Source organism: Phyllobates terribilis, unplaced genomic scaffold (genome assembly GCF_046119375.1).
Source record: "Phyllobates terribilis strain yellow unplaced genomic scaffold, ASM4611937v1 Scaffold_10__3_contigs__length_209671492, whole genome shotgun sequence".
NCBI lineage: Eukaryota > Metazoa > Chordata > Amphibia > Anura > Dendrobatidae > Phyllobates > Phyllobates terribilis.
Genome location: NW_027362770.1, coordinates 190,082,657 through 190,100,597, shown reverse-complemented (window position 1 = coordinate 190,100,597; position 17,941 = coordinate 190,082,657). Strand labels below are relative to the sequence as shown.

Sequence of the window (17,941 nt, the reverse complement as noted above, 5' to 3'; positions counted from 1 at the left end):
AGAGATACATGATAAGATTCTGTCTGCAGCCACCACTAGGGGGAGCTCCCTGTATACAGAGATACATGATAATATCCTGTCTGCAGCCACCACTAGGGGGAGCTCCCTGTATACAGAGATACATGATGAGATCCTGTCTGCAGCCACCACTAGGGGGAGCTCTCTGTATACAGAGATACATGATAAGATCCTGTCTGCAGCCACCACTAGGGGGAGCTCTCTGTATACAGAGATACATGATAAGATTCTGTCTGCAGCCACCACTAGGGGGAGCTCCCAGTATACAGAGATACATGATAATATCCTGTCTGCAGCCACCACTAGGGGGAGCTCCCTGTATACAGAGATACATGATAAGATCCTGTCTGCAGTCACCACTAGGGGGAGCTCCCTGTATACAGAGATACATGATCAGATTCTGTCTGCAGCCACCACTAGGGGGAGCTCCCTGTATACAGAGATACATGATGAGATCCTGTCTGCAGTCAGCACTAGGGGGAACTCCCTGTGTACAGAGATACATGATGAGATCCTGTCTGCAGTCAGCACTAGGGGGAGCTCCCTGTATACAGAGATACATGATAAGATCCTGTCTGCAGCCACCACTAGGGGGAGCTCCATGTATACAGAGATACATGATGAGATCCTGTCTGCTGCCACCACTAGGGGGAGCTCCATGTATACAGAGATACATGATGAGATCCTGTCTGCTGCCACCACTAGGGGGAGCTCCCTGTATACAGAGATACATGATGAGATCCTGTCTGCAGCCTCTTGAGGTCCCTGTGTGAACCTTTCACGTGGCTCCATGATGACCATTTCTATGAGTCAGATCCAGGGTAATGTTTTATTTTCCAGCTTTGTGTTGAGTGATTAATCTCTGAGACGCGTGGAATATATTTATAGATGATAATCACCGCGTGACATTATGGGCGATGACAAGGCCAAATACTAACCTCATATTAATTCCTAAATGATTATCCCCTGTGTCATGGCTGAAGGTGAGCACCGCACAAGATCTCATCGCACAGCTGTGATCTCTCATCGCCTGTCTGAACAGACACCATGTGTGTGTATCCGTGTCTTAGAGGGCATATGCCATCACGTATGGAAATAGTACCCATATATTTACATATTCCCGCTGGCTCCAAATTGAGGGGCCCCGACTATTTGAGTTAATCTTAATTTGAGTCATTCTGCTCAGAACAGCAGGTAGGAGTACCCGGAGCTGATACGGTACCTGTACAGAGCAGCGGGTAGGAGTACCCGGAGCTGACACGGTACCTGTACAGAACAGCGGGTAGGAGTACCCGGAGCTGATACGGTACCTGTACAGAACAGCGGGTAGGAGTACCCGGAGCTGATACGGTGCCTGTACAGAACGGCGGGCAGGAGTACCCGGAGCTAATACGGCGCCTGTACAGAACGGCGGGCAGGAGTACCCGGAGCTGATACGGCGCCTGTACAGAACGGCGGGCAGGAGTACCCGGAGCTGATACGGTGCCTGTACAGAACGGCGGGCAGGAGTACCCGGAGCTGAGACGGCGCCTGTACAGAACGGCGGGCAGGAGTACCCGGAGCTGATACGGCGCCTGTACAGAACGGCGGGCAGGAGTACCCGGAGCTGAGACGGCGCCTGTACAGAACGGCGGGCAGGAGTACCCGGAGCTGAGACGGTGCCTGTACAGAACGGCGGGCAGGAGTACCCGGAGCTGAGACGGCGCCTGTACAGAACGGCGGGCAGGAGTACCCGGAGCTGAGACGGCGCCTGTACAGAACGGCGGGCAGGAGTACCCGGAGCTGAGACGGCGCCTGTACAGAACGGCGGGCAGGAGTACCCGGAGCTGAGACGGCGCCTGTACAGAACGGCGGGCAGGAGTACCCGGAGCTGAGACGGTGCCTGTACAGAACGGCGGGTAGGAGTACCCGGAGCTGAGACTGTTCCTGTACAGAACGGCGGGTAGGAGTACCCGGAGCTGATACTGTTCCTGTACAGAACGGCGGGTAGGAGTACCCGGAGCTGATACGGTGCCTGTACAGAACGGCGGGTAGGAGTACCCGGAGCTGATACGGTGCCTGTACAGAACGGCGGGTAGGAGTACCCAGAGCTGAGACGGCGCCTGTACAGAACGGCGGGCAGGAGTACCCGGAGCTGAGACGGCGCCTGTACAGAACGGCGGGCAGGAGTACCCGGAGCTGAGACGGCGCCTGTACAGAACAGCGGGTGGAATTACCTGGACTCTATATGGAAACAGTGATTACGATTTTTTTTATTTGATCGTCCCGGATTATTTTCTGGGGGGGGAGGCGTTGCGCTTTGTGGTTGCAGTTGCTTTTCTTCTTCCTATTGTTCCAGGACACCGTTGATTTCTGATTTTTCTGGAGCTCAGGCTATGAATTTCTTCTGAGCCGTTTTCTAATCCCTGCTCTAGTTTCTTTAAATGGCTGCGGCCGTCTGTCTGGGTATTTATACGGATTTAGGTTACTGGGTTTTACCTAATCTGTATCGGCAGAGAGGATTTTGTATTTCAAGAACTTTTATTTTTACTCCGCTCACCCCGGCTCGACACTGGATTTTTATTGCTTTTTTTTCTTCTCCCTTTCTAGCCTCGGGCTTCCTGAATCTGCGTCATCTCGATCAATGTTGCGTTGGCATTGCGGGTTTTTCCAGAATTCCCGGCTGTATAATTACCAGGAGATTAATGGATTGTGAAATGAGGAATGTTATTAACCTCCCCGTGCAAAAAACACCACCACTGGTCACATGGCTCTATTTGTACCCAGCTCCCGTCATGGCTGTTTCAAGGGGAATTCTGCCCCAACCTCAACATATGAGCGTTTACTGTTTAGGGTGCCATCAAAATAAGGCATTGGGGAGGTTTTACTCCTGGAGATTTTTCTAAAATCCAGGTTCTTCTTCACTGGGTTCAGATGCACAGGGGCGTGACTTGCCTGAATCAGCATTGCAGATAGAGAATTGAGGGGAAGCTTTCTGCTACAGCAAGATGCTTCCCCGACTGACACAAGCCATGTTCCTTGTCTTGCATGGGTGTTACGGTGTACAAATCGGGACCCAGGACCGCAAGAAGAGTCAGGCTCCTCATTTTTAGACACTTATTACCTGAAAACTGCCGTACGGGGTGCCCACGATGGGGTGGCCGGGTTCGTGGGGGACCGCGATGGGGTGGCCGGGTTCGTGGGGGACTGCGATGGGGTGGCCGGGTTCGTGGGGGACCGCGATGGGGTGGCCGGGTTCGTGGGGGACCGTGATGGGGTGGCCGGGTTCGTGGGGGGACCGCGATGGGGTCGCCCTCAAGAAGAATTAGGCTTCTCATTTTTAGGCTCTTGTTTATACCTGGAAACTGTCGTATGGGGTTGCTGTTCATGGGAGCCCGCAATGGGGTTGCCGTTCATGGGTGCCCAGGATTGATAGCTCCATACAAAGTTTTCCCCTGGGAATCTGTCCCTTACAAGTCCCGTTCCTTTGAGCGGGTGGTAAGTGACCGCATTGAATGTTATCTGTATGGCGGCACACTACGGGATGTGAGCTTTATGTAATTGGCAGCTCTGGGTGAGCGGCTCGGAGGCCTCTTATCTACAAGCTTTAGTGTATTATGTTCTGTGGTGGTGTCAGGTCAGACAGCATTTCTAAGAATGGCTTAATCTCCCCTCAAAGCTGCGCCGCCTCTTGTCATGAAATACTGGAAAGCGCTCCGTGTGAGCCAGGGGCGGACTCTGAGAGCAAAGGGCCCCTGTGCCAGAATTGTGTATGGGCCCCTCATTTTTTTAAAAGGAGTCTTCCATTTTTATTTTTGTGTTTGTCGGCTTTCGCTAGGAAAAAATAATGAAATTAGAGTTACTCATTTTCACCTGGTCTATTAATGTCTCTGCTACTGCTCCGTTTATGATTACAGGCTGCAGTGGTAATGTCACACATGACCACTGCAGCCAATCACAGGGCTCAGCAACTTGTGCCGTCTACCTTGGCCTGACTGCTGAGCTCAGTGATTAGATCCAGCAGTCATGTTACTTAGTCCTGACATCACGGCTGCAGCCTGAAAAGAAAGACCAGAGCAGTATCAAGGAGGAATTGCTGACCCCGAGGAGGAACCCTGATTTTATTGTTTTTAGGGCATTAATAGAATCAAAACAGAAAATCCCTTTAAATAGCATTATTTGATGCAACAAAAACACGTCGCACGAGCACAGCGCGCAGCCGTCACACGAGCACAGCGCGCACCCTGAACATATACATCAGACAAGCACAAACAAGACACCACATGTGCACAATTATTACTGCACAAACTACATCATAAAGAAGTCACCTGCACACACATACTTAATATACACACAGGCAGATACCATATATACAGACACATACTGTGTGTGCATATATATATATATGTACACAGTACAGACCAAAAGTTTGGACACACCTTCTCTTGTTAAGATTTTTCTGTATTTTCTTGACTATGAAAATTGTGCATGCACACTGAAGGCATCAAAACTATGAATTACAAAGAAAAGAACACACTACCTACAGTCAAATATGGTGGCGGTTCAAAGATGTTTTGGGGTTGTTTTGCTACCTCTAGCACTGAGTGCATTGACTGTGTGCAAGGCGTCATGAAATCTGAAGATTACTAAAGGATTTTGGGTGGCAATGTAGCGCCCAGTGTCAGAAAGCTGGGTGTCCATCCTAGGTCATGGGTCTTCCAGCAGGACAATGACCACAAACCTGCTTCAAGAAGCCCCCAGAAATGGATGGAAACAAAGCGCTGGAGAGTTCTGAAGAGGCAGCAATGAGTCCGGATCTAAATCCCATTGACACTTGTGGAGAGATCTTACAATTGCTGATGGGAGAAGAAGACGTCTTCACATATGAACAACCTGGAGACGATTGTAAGAAGAGTCCAAGATCCCAGCTGAGGAGTAAAAAGCTGATGGTTATAGGAAGCGAATGATTGCAGTTATTTATTCCAGAGGGCGCAACCAAATATTAAGTTGAGGGTGCCAACAGTTTTGTCTTGCCCATTTTTGGGGTTTAGTGTGAAATTTGCTTTTTTTTTTTTTTTTTTTCTTTCTGTTTTTTTGTTTTATTCCAATTCACACAAAGGAAATAAACCTGTGTATAACAAAACATGTCATTGCAAAAATTTTCTCGGACAAAAATGTAATTTTCTAGAACAATTTCGAGGGTGCCAACAATTTCGGCCATGACTGTATATACTGTCACATACACACATATACCATAAGTACAGTATCTCCCTGCCCTCCTATCCAGCAGGACTGTTGTCATCATTGGCTCCATCCTCTCCAGAGCAGGGCGCCCCGGCCGTCTTCTCCCTGCGCTCTCACGCTTTTCAGCAGATTGGCCTCACTGGTTCCAGGGCCCATTGGGATATTCGGCAGCTTCCCAAAGAGCCACAGCCCTTTTCTAGTCGAGAGGGCCCCCTCTCCCCCTGGGCCCCGGTGCAGCTGCATCGGCTATATGTCCGCCCCTGGTGTGAGCACTTCACCTGGACAAAAGGCGGACGGGGCGGGAATATTGAGGTTATTGCCTTGGGGCATGGCCAAAGCTGTCAGTCACTCTCTGGCCCCATCCACTGAGCGTTGCAGTGGATGGGGCTAGATGGATGGGCCCCTCACAGCAGGGGCCAAATACAGAAAATACTGACTGCCTGCATCCAAAATGCCAGTACCCTGACCTAGAGGAGATTTGCTGATAATATGGAATGGCGGCATATTTGCCCTTATGTTGGAATCATTTCAATAACTGGCATGTAATACTAAATTTCCCCACTAGAGGCTGCTGTGGGAGGAGTGTATGGCCAGAGAAGTGATCGCCGGGGATTAGAGAAACAAAAGTCATCGCAATGAGCAGATCACCGTGCCAGATTCCTATTAAAATAGGGGATTTTGTTGTGAGATGACCCCCTTTTAACTAGGACCGGGATAGTAACACAATTCGAGAATATAGAATTTTTTTTTCTGGAGTGGGATCTTATGGGATGTGTAGTTTTACAAACATTTTCGTCTCTTTTCCCAGATACCCTGATAATGGAACCGAGTCAGTGCCTGGCCGTCTCCAGCATCCTGGGTCCTAAACCGGGCTCTACAACCATTTCCTCCAGTACCTTCTCTTCCCTCATGGTGGAATATCCCCAAAAAAGGAAACTAAGTGAATCTGACAACAAGTAAGTCCTTTACGACACCGGGAAATCGAATTTTTTTTTTTACATTAGAATTTAGATTCCTGTGTAACTCCTCCCACGCTTACAGGCCACACCCCCGAAGGGCTTTATATCTGGTTGTGAGACAACTGTCTGCAGCAGGAGCCTCCTCTCTCTGTTCTTTCAGCAATAAGAAAAAGATGACTAAGCCCCAGACAGTTTCCAAAGAATTTACCCTCTTGATCCTACAACAACCGATCTGTCCGCGTTTCATGCTCAGAGCCGCAGTCGTCGCGTTTCGAGCTGCGCTTCTTCTGCTCTACATTTTGCAGCCTTGGTTTTCCCTGTAGGCGGAGGACACTAAAAGAGCAAATTCCCCGAAACACGATCGTCTACAACTATAAAATATTCACTCTTGGAGCCAAAGTCATTCCAGAAGAATGAAATTTACCCAAACTAGGAAACATTAAAACCAGATGTCCCCGGTGCGCGAGGAGCAAGGCGGCTTGTTGCATTTTCTAAAAATATATTCATTCGCACATTTATTTATTTATTTATTATATATTTTGCTCCAATCGAAAAATAAATGAATAAATTTTAAAATTCGTCTTCATTTAAAAATCTCCCAACTGTTTTGTGTACACAGCTCCTGTGCAGAGCTATGTGTCCCCCCTGCCCACCGCTGGGTGTAGATGTTGTGAATGCTTTATCCTATATGAGGCGGCAATAAGGTCATTAACTCCTCATCTGTTTCACCGTGCAGTGAATCGATTGCTTCCCTCAGAACAAGTGAAGGAGCCGATGGCAGCGACGTCCAGAGCAAGTAAGAGACACCGCCACAGTATATGGCTGCTCACTCCGCCTCTCGGGGTCTCATTACTCCGTCTTCCCTTCCTTTCTTTTCTTCAGGTCTCTTGCCTCTGCTTTATTCTCTCCTTAATGCTACCATCTTTTTTATCTTTTTTTTCGATCCTACTTTTTTTTCTTATTCTTTTTCTCCTTTTTTCCTCCCCTTTCCCCTTGTCATCCTTTTTGTTCTTGCCTTCTCCTCCCCTCCTCTGCCGGCTGCCGTCTACTCCTCCCCTCCTCTGCTGGCTGCCGTCTACTCCTCCCCTCCTCTGCCGGCTGCCGTCTACTCCTCCCCTCCTCTGCCGGCTGCCGTCTACTCCTCCCCTCCTCTGCCGGCTGCCGTCTACTCCTCCCCTCCTCTGCCGGCTGCCGTCTACTCCTCCCCTCCTCTGCCGGCTGCCGTCTACTCCTCCCCTCCTCTGCCGGCGGCCGTCTACTCCTCCCCTCCTCTGCCGGCGGCCGTCTACTCCTCCCCTCCTCTGCCGGCGGCCGTCTACTCCTCCCCTCCTCTGCCGGCGGCCGTCTACTCCTCCCCTCCTCTGCCGCCTGCCGTCTACTCCTCCCCTCCTCTGCCGGCTGCCGTCTACTCCTCCCCTCCTCTGCCGGCTGCCGTCTACTCCTCCCCTCCTCTGCCGGCTGCCGTCTACTCCTCCCCTCCTCTGCCGGCTGCCGTCTACTCCTCCCCTCCTCTGCCGGCTGCCGTCTACTCCTCCCCTCCTCTGCCGGCTGCCGTCTACTCCTCCCCTCCTCTGCCGGCTGCCGTCTACTCCTCCCCTCCTCTGCCGGCGGCCGTCTACTCCTCCCCTCCTCTGCCGGCGGCCGTCTACTCCTCCCCTCCTCTGCCGGCGGCCGTCTACTCCTCCCCTCCTCTGCCGGCTGCCGTCTACTCCTCCCCTCCTCTGCCGGCTGCCGTCTACTCCTCCCCTCCTCTGCCGGCGGCCGTCCACTCCTCCCCTCCTCTGCCGGCGGCCGTCTACTCCTCCCCTCCTCTGCCGGCGGCCGTCTACTCCTCCCCTCCTCTGCCGGCGGCCGTCTACTCCTCCCCTCCTCTGCCGGCTGCCGTCTACTCCTCCCCTCCTCTGCCGGCTGCCGTCTACTCCTCCCCTCCTCTGCCGGCGGCCGTCTACTCCTCCCCTCCTCTGCCGGCGGCCGTCTACTCCTCCCCTCCTCTGCCGGCGGCCGTCTACTCCTCCCCTCCTCTGCCGGCGGCCGTCTACTCCTCCCCTCCTCTGCCGGCGGCCGTCTACTCCTCCCCTCCTCTGCCGGCGGCCGTCTACTCCTCCCCTCCTCTGCCGGCGGCCGTCTACTCCTCCCCTCCTCTGCCGGCGGCCGTCTACTCCTCCCCTCCTCTGCCGGCGGCCGTCTACTCCTCCCCTCCTCTGCCGGCGGCCGTCTACTCCTCCCCTCCTCTGCCGGCGGCCGTCTACTCCTCCCCTCCTCTGCCGGCGGCCGTCTACTCCTCCCCTCCTCTGCCGGCGGCCGTCTACTCCTCCCCTCCTCTGCCGGCTGCCGTCTACTCTTCCCCTCCTCTGCCGGCTGCCGTCTACTCCTCCCCTCCTCTGCCGTCTACTCTTCCCCTCCTCTGCCGGCTGCCGTCTACTCCTCCCCTCCTCTGCCGGCTGCCGTCTACTCCTCCCCTCCTCTGCCGGCTGCCGTCTACTCCTCCCCTCCTCTGCCGGCTGCCGTCTACTCTTCCCCTCCTCTGCCGGCTGCCGTCTACTCCTCCCCTCCTCTGCCGTCTACTCTTCCCCTCCTCTGCCGGCTGCCGTCTACTCCTCCCCTCCTCTGCCGGCTGCCGTCTACTCCTCCCCTCCTCTGCCGGCTGCCGTCTACTCCTCCCCTCCTCTGCCGGCTGCCGTCTACTCCTCCCCTCCTCTGCCGGCTGCCGTCTACTCCTCCCCTCCTCTGCCGGCTGCCGTCTACTCCTCCCCTCCTCTGCCGGCTGCCGTCTACTCCTCCCCTCCTCTGCCGGCTGCCGTCTACTCCTCCCCTCCTCTGCCGGCTGCCGTCTACTCCTCCCCTCCTCTGCCGGCTGCCGTCTACTCCTCCCCTCCTCTGCCGGCTGCCGTCTACTCCTCCCCTCCTCTGCCGGCTGCCGTCTACTCCTCCCCTCCTCTGCCGGCTGCCGTCTACTCCTCCCCTCCTCTGCCGGCTGCCGTCTACTCCTCCCCTCCTCTGCCGGCTGCCGTCTACTCCTCCCCTCCTCTGCCGGCTGCCGTCTACTCCTCCCCTCCTCTGCCGGCTGCCGTCTACTCCTCCCCTCCTCTGCCGGCTGCCGTCTACTCCTCCCCTCCTCTGCCGGCTGCCGTCTACTCCTCCCCACTTTCCTCATCCACACGATCTTTCCATTTGTCCCTTGCAGACAGGCTCACAGCGAGACGGAAAAGAGACGGCGGGATAAAATGAACACGCTGATCGAGGAACTTTCCGCCATGATTCCTCAGTGCGAGCCTTTACCCCGCAAGCTGGACAAATTGACTGTGCTGAAGATGGCGGTGCAGCACCTGAAGTCCCTGAAGGGTGTGTGAGTCTATAGAAAGAATCCGATGACCCCTGCGGCTGGATCCTGCCCCGCCGGACCCCCTATCGCCACTTCATAACCACAGCTTGTGCTTCTGGACTTATTTATCCGCTCATGAAAGGAATTCTAGAATAAATCCTCATTGGTTGGAGAGAAAGCCGTCACATATGACCTAATGCCGGGAATAAACCTCACAAAATTCCCATATGCAAAAGTATTCACCCCCTTATAATTATTTTAAAGGGGAAGGAAACTTGTTTCTTGCCTCGTTACAGAGATTTGATTCTTTTCCTGAGGCTTAATCCAACAGTTGTGATGAATAAAAGAAAAGTCAGAGGGGGAGTGAATACTTTTTCCCCCCTCAGACACCATACTGTATGTACGTTACTTGTAGTACCGGGTTTTTACCACCAATGTGAATGTGAATATTTGCCATAGACTTCAATGCAACAGCGCCCCCCCAGTTTGTCATCTGCGATCTGTGGTTTCAGGTTCCGGCAGCTCGTTTGCAGACGAAAGCTACAAACCGTCGTTTTTGCAGCAGGAGGAGCTGAAGGGGTTAATTCTGAAGGTTTGTTACTAATTTTGTAGAATGGAGAATTTTGGGGTCAGTAGTGGGACCAGCCTGTGCCGCCGCGGGCTCCTCTGGGGGGCTGTCGGATTGGCCCGCGCCAGTGTCAGAGAACCTCCTGTATGGTTGTAGGTCAAATCGTCTTAGGACCGCAGACCCCACCAGACTTGATTGCTATATATATATATATTTTTTTTTTTATAGGGGGTGATGACTTTTGCAGTCCTCTCTACACCTCCAGGTTAGGTAGTGAATCTGCCCCATTCTCTGTTTTCTTTTTTTTTCCAGGTGGCCGACGGTTTCCTGTTTGTGGTCGGGTGCGACAGAGGGAAGATCCTGTTCGTGTCTGAATCCGTCTCCAAGACCCTGAAGTGCGGCCAGGTCTGAACGAGCCGCGACTCAGAAAGACAGCGGCCACGCTACTGCTCTCCCCTGCAGGCTTGTGTGGGAAACCCTGCAGGCCATTGTCAGGGGCATTGTACTTTGCGGGGAACAGTGGTCCGAGGGGGGAGGGAGGAGGGGAGGAGGCCGCAAAATCACAGGATAAGATAGGAGAACCCATCAACAGTGAGTGCAGCTCTAGAGTATAATACAGGAGGTAACTCAGGATCAGTAATGTAATGTATGTACACAGTGACTGCACCAGCAGAATAGTGAGTGCAGCTCTGGGGTATAATACAGGAGGTAACTCAGGATCAGTAATGTATGTACACAGTGACTGCACCAGCAGAATAGTGAGTGCAGCTCTGGAGTATAATACAGGAGGTAACTCAGGATCAGTAATGCAATGTATGTACACAGTCACTGCACCAGCAGAATAGTGAGTGCAGCTCTGGAGTATAATACAAGATGTAACTCAGGATCAGTAATGTAATGTATGTACACAGTGACTGCACCAGCAGAATAGTGAGTGCAGCTCTGGAGTATAATACAGGATGTAACTCAGGATCAGTAATGTAATGTATGTACACAGTGACTGCACCAGCAGAATAGTGAGTGCAGCTCTGGGGTATAATACAGGATGTAACTCAGGATCAGTAATGTAATGTAATGTATGTACACAGTGACTGCACCAGCAGAATAGTGAGTGCAGCTCTGGAGTATAATACAGGAGGTAACTCAGGATCAGTAATGTAATGTATGTACACAGTGACTGCACCAGCAGAATAGTGAGTGCAGCTCTGGAGGTGATGGTTGGTTGAAGTCACACACCGGCCGGCTCCTCATCTTGCGCTTTTTTTCAGGCCGATCTGGTAGGAAAGAGTCTCTTTGATTATCTACATCCCAAAGATGTTGCCAAAGTGAAGGAGCAGCTCGCCTCCCCTGACATCGCCCCGAGGGAGAAGCTCATCGATGCCAAAAGTAAGAAATCACTATCTGGCCTGTGTGAGGGAAGTGGCGAGTCCCCCGCCGGCTCTGTGCACCCTCCGCCATCGCTCTCCGCTGTTACACTCTGTTCCTTACTGACCCCGATCAGATCTGACCGTCTCATTCTCCTGTTTGGGAAGCTGGGTTGCAGGTGCGCACTCACCTCCCCCCCGGCTGCCCCCGCATGCACTGGGGATCCAGGCGCTCGTTCTTCTGCCGGATGAAGGTCGGCCGAGCCCTGAGCAAGGAGGGCAACAACTTCCTGCCTGGAGCAAAGAAAAAAGGTGATTGTCTCTCTCCTATCTGCCACCAGAGGGCTCCACACTGATTACATCCCTTACACCACCGCTGTCTGCCACCAGAGGGCTCCACACTGATTACATTACACCACTGCTGTCTGCCACCAGAGGGCTCCACACTGGCTACATTACACCACCGCTGTCTGCCACCAGAGGGCTCCACACTGATTACATGACACCACCGCTGTCTGCCACCAGAGGGCTCCACACTGATTACATTACACCACTGCTGTCTGCCTCCAGAGGGCTCCACACTGATAACATCACACCACTGCTGTCTGCCACCAGAGGGACCCACACTGATTACATTACACCACCGCTGTCTGCCACCAGAGGGCTCCGCACTGATTACATCCCTTACATCACCGCTGTCTGCCACCAGAGGGCTCCACACTGATTACTTGACACCACCGCTGTCTGCCACCAGAGGGCTCCACACTGATTACATTACACCACTGCTGTCTGCCTCCAGAGGGCTCCACACTGATAACATCACACCACCGCTGTCTGCCACCAGAGGGACCCACACTGATTACATTACACCACCGCTGTCTGCCTCCAGAGGGCTCCACACTGATTACATGACACCACCGCTGTCTGCCACCAGGGGGCTCCACACTGATTACATTACACCACTGCTGTCTGCCTCCAGAGGGCTCCACACTGATTACATGACACCACCGCCGTCTGCCACCAGAGGGACCCACACTGATTACATTACACCACCGCTGTCTGCCTCCAGAGGGCTCCACACTGATAACATTACACCACCGCTGTCTGCCACCAGAGGGACCCACACTGATTACATTACACCACCGCTGTCTGCCACCAGAGGGCGTCACACTGATTACATGACACCACCGCTGTCTGCCACCAGAGGGCGTCACACTGATTACATGACACCACCGCTGTCGGCCACCAGAGGGCTCCACACTGATTACATTACACCACCGCTGTCTGCCACCAGAGGGCTCCACACTGATTACATTACACCACCGCTGTCTGCCTCCAGAGGGCTCCACACTGATTACATGACACCACTGCTGTCTGCCGCCAGAGGGCTCCACACTGATTACATGACACCACTGCTGTCTGCCACCAGAGGGCTCCACACTGATTACATTACACCACCGCTGTCTGCCACCAGAGGGCTCCACACTGATTACATTACACCACCGCTGTCTGCCTCCAGAGGGCTCCACACTGATTACATGACACCACTGCTGTCTGCCACCAGAGGGCTCCACACTGATTACATGACACCACTGCTGTCTGCCACCAGAGGGCGTCACACTGATTACATGACACCACCGCTGTCTGCCAACAGAGGGCTCCACACTGATTACATGACACCACTGCTGTCTGCCACCAGAGGGCTCCACAGTGATTACATCCCTTACACCACCGCTGTCTGCCACCAGAGGGCTCCACACTGATTACATGACACCACCGCTGTCTGCCACCAGAGGGCTCCACACTGATTACATTACACCACCGCTTTCTGCCACCAGAGGGCTCCACACTGATTACATGACACCACCGCTGTCTGCCACCAGAGGGCTCCACACTGATTACATGACACCACCGCTGTCTGCCACCAGAGGGCTCCACACTGATTACATCCCTTACACCACCGCTGTCTGCCACCAGAGGGCTCCACACTGATTACATGACACCACTGCTGTCTGCCTCCAGAGGGCTCCACACTGATAACATTACACCACCGCTGTCTGCCACCAGAGGGACCCACACTGATTACATTACACCACCGCTGTCTGCCTCCAGAGGGCTCCACACTGATTACATGACACCACCGCTGTCTGCCACCAGAGGGCTCCACACTGATTACATGACACCACTGCTGTCTGCCTCCAGAGGGCTCCACACTGATTACATGACACCACTGCTGTCTGCCTCCAGAGGGCTCCACACTGATTACATTACACCACCGCTGTCTGCCTCCAGAGGGCTCCACACTGATTACATGACACCACCGCTGTCTGCCATCAGAGGGCTCCACACTGATTACATTACACCACTGCTGTCTGCCTCCAGAGGGCTCCACACTGATAACATGACACCACTGCTGTCTGCCTCCAGAGGGCGTCACACTGATTATATTACACCACCGCTGTCTGCCACCAGAGGGCCCCACACTGATTACATCCCTTACACCACCGCTGTCTGCCACCAGAGGGCTCCACACTGATTACATTACACCACGGCTGTCTGCCACCAGAGGGCCCCACACTGATTACATTACACCACCGCTGTCTGCCACCAGAGGGCTCCACACTGATTACATTACACCACCGCTGTCTGCCACCAGAGGGCTCCACACTGATTACATTACACCACCGCTGTCTGCCACCAGAGGGACCCACACTGATTACATTACACCACCGCTGTCTGCCACCAGAGGGCTCCACACTGATTACATTACACCACCGCTGTCTGCCACCAGAGGGCTCCACACTGATCACATGACACCACCGCTGTCTGCCACCAGAGGGCTCCACACTGATTACATGACACCACCGCTGTCTGCCACCAGAGGGCTCCACACTGATTACATGACACCACCGCTGTCTGCCACCAGAGGGCCCCACTCTGATTACATCCCTTACACCACTGCTGTCTGCCACCAGAGGGACCCACACTGGTTACATTACACCACTGCTGTCTGCCACCAGAGGGCTCCACACTGGTTACATTACACCACTGCTGTCTGCCACCAGAGGGCTCCACACTGATTACATGACACCACTGCTGTCTGCCTCCAGAGGGCTCCACACTGATTACATTACACCACCGCTGTCTGCCTCCAGAGGGCTCCACACTGATTACATTACACCACCGCTGTCTGCCTCCAGAGGGCTCCACACTGATTACATTACACCACCGCTGTCTGCCATCAGAGGGCTCCACACTGATTACATTACACCACTGCTGTCTGCCTCCAGAGGGCTCCACACTGATTACATGACACCACCACTGTCTGCCACCAGAGGACCCCACACTGATTACATGACACCACCGCTGTCGGCCACCAGAGGGCTCCACACTGATAACATTACACCACCGCTGTCTGCCACCAGAGGGACCCACACTGATTACATTACACCACCGCTGTCTGCCTCCAGAGGGCTCCACACTGATTACATGACACCACCGCCGTCTGCCACCAGAGGGCGTCACACTGATTACATGACACCACCGCTGTCTGCCACCAGAGGGCGTCACACTGATTACATGACACCACCGCTGTCGGCCACCAGAGGGCTCCACACTGATTACATGACACCACCGCTGTCTGCCACGAGAGGGCTCCACACTGATTACATGACACCACCGCTGTCTGCCACCAGAGGGCTCCACACTGATTACATGACACCACCGCTGTCTGCCTCCAGAGGGCTCCACACTGATTACATTACACCACTGCTGTCTGCCTCCAGAGGGCTCCACACTGATAACATTACACCACCGCTGTCGGCCACCAGAGGGATCCACACTGATTACATTACACCACCGCTGTCTGCCACCAGAGGGCGTCACACTGATTATATTACACCACCGCTGTCTGCCACCAGAGGGCCCCACACTGATTACATCCCTTACACCACCGCTGTCTGCCACCAGAGGGCTCCACACTGATTACATTACACCACGGCTGTCTGCCACCAGAGGGCCCCACACTGATTACATTACACCACCGCTGTCTGCCACCAGAGGGCTCCACACTGATTACATTACACCACAGCTGTCTGCCACCAGAGGGCTCCACACTGATTACATTACACCACAGCTGTCTGCCACCAGAGGGCTCCACACTGATTACATTACACCACCGCTGTCTGCCACCAGAGGGACCCACACTGATTACATTACACCACCGCTGTCTGCCACCAGAGGGCTCCACACTGATTACATGACACCACCGCTGTCTGCCACCAGAGGGCCCCACTCTGATTACATCCCTTACACCACCGCTGTCTGCCACCAGAGGGCCTCACACTGATTACATTACACCACTGCTGTCTGCCACCAGAGGGACCCACACTGATTACATTACACCACCGCTGTCTGCCTCCAGAGGGCCCCACTCTGATTACATCCCTTACACCACCGCTGTCTGCCACCAGAGGGCCTCACACTGATTACATTACACCACCGCTGTCTGCCACCAGAGGGACCCACACTGGTTACATTACACCACTGCTGTCTGCCTCCAGAGGGCTCCACACTGATTACAAGACACCACCGCTGTCTGCCACCAGAGGGACCCACACTGATTACATTACACCACCGCTGTCTGCCACCAGAGGGCTCCACACTGATTACATTACACCACCGCTGTCTGCCACCAGAGGGCGTCACACTGATTACATGACACCACTGCTGTCTGCCTCCAGAGGGCTCCACACTGATTACATGACACCACCGCTGTCTGCCACCAGAGGGCTCCACACTGATTACATGACACCACTGCTGTCTGCCACCAGAGGGACCCACACTGGTTACATCCCTTACACCACTGCTGTCTACCACCAGAGGGCCCCACACTGATTACATTACACCACCGCTGTCTGCCACCAGAGGGCTCCACACTGATTACATTACACCACGGCTGTCTGCCTCCAGAGGGCGTCACGCTGATTACATTACACCACCGCTGTCTGCCACCAGAGGGACCCACACTGATTACATTACACCACCGCTGTCTGCCTCCAGAGGGCTCCACACTGATAACATTACACCACCGCTGTCTGCCACCAGAGGGACCCACACTGATTACATTATACCACCGCTGTCTGCCTCCAGAGGGCTCCACACTGATTACATGACACCACCGCTGTCTGCCACCAGAGGGCTCCACACTGATTACATTACACCACTGCTGTCTGCCACCAGAGGACCCCACACTGATTACATTACACCTCCGCTGTCTGCCACCAGAGGGCTCCACACTGATTACATTACACCACCGCTGTCTGCCTCCAGAGGACCCCACACTGATTACATTACACCTCCGCTGTCTGCCACCAGAGGGCTCCACACTGATTACATTACACCACCGCTGTCTGCCACCAGAGGACCCCACACTGATTACATTACACCTCCGCTGTCTGCCACCAGAGGGCTCCACACTGATTACATTACACCACCGCTGTCTGCCTCCAGAGGGCCTCACACTGATTACATGACACCACCGCTGTCTGCCACCAGAGGGACCCACACTGATTACATTACACCACCGCTGTCTGCCACCAGAGGGCTCCACACTGATTACATTACACCACCGCTGTCTGCCTCCAGAGGGCCTCACACTGATTACATGACACCACCGCTGTCTGCCACCAGAGGGCTCCACACTGATTACATGACACCACTGCTGTCTGCCACCAGAGGGACCCACACTGGTTACATCCCTTACACCACTGCTGTCTGCCACCAGAGGGCTCCACACTGATTACATTACACCACCGCTGTCTGCCTCCAGAGGGCCTCACACTGATTACATTACACCACCGCTGTCTGCCTCCAGAGGGCCTCACACTGATTACATTACACCACCGCTGTCTGCCACCAGAGGGCTCCACACTGATTACATTACACCACCGCTGTCTGCCACCAGAGGGCGTCGCACTGATTACATGACACCACTGCTGTCTGCCTCCAGAGGGCCTCACACTGATTACATGACACCACCGCTGTCTGCCACCAGAGGGACCTACACTGGTTACATCCCTTACACCACCGCTGTCTGCCACCAGAGGGCCCCACACTGATTACATTACACCACCGCTGTCTGCCACCAGAGGGCTCCACACTGATTACATTACACCACGGCTGTCTGCCACCAGAGGGCTCCACACTGATTACATTACACCACCGCTGTCTGCCACCAGAGGGCCCCACACTGATTACATGACACCACCACTGTCTGTCACCAGAGGACCCCACACTGATTACATTACACCACCGCTGTCTGCCTCCAGAGGGCTCCACACTGATTACATTACACCACCGCTGTCTGCCACCAGAGGGCTCCACACTGATTACATTACACCACCGCTGTCTGCCACCAGAGGACCCCACACTGATTACATTACACCTCCGCTGTCTGCTACCAGGGGGCCCTGTACTTATTACATGA

The 17,941-nt window shown here is 54.0% G+C and overlaps 1 protein-coding gene across 1 annotated transcript in view; it reads left to right on the top strand.

Annotated features, from left to right (window-relative positions):
* Positions 1 to 17,941, top strand: part of BMAL2 (basic helix-loop-helix ARNT like 2) — a 78,225-nt gene that overhangs the window by 9,855 nt on the left and 50,429 nt on the right. Inside the window, exons 2-8 of the mRNA XM_073650379.1 lie at positions 6,050 to 6,197; positions 6,937 to 6,996; positions 9,385 to 9,542; positions 10,035 to 10,114; positions 10,403 to 10,495; positions 11,359 to 11,476; positions 11,623 to 11,766. Coding sequence (XP_073506480.1) covers positions 6,050 to 6,197; positions 6,937 to 6,996; positions 9,385 to 9,542; positions 10,035 to 10,114; positions 10,403 to 10,495; positions 11,359 to 11,476; positions 11,623 to 11,766 — 801 coding nt within the window. The remainder of the gene's footprint in view (positions 1 to 6,049; positions 6,198 to 6,936; positions 6,997 to 9,384; positions 9,543 to 10,034; positions 10,115 to 10,402; positions 10,496 to 11,358; positions 11,477 to 11,622; positions 11,767 to 17,941) is intronic.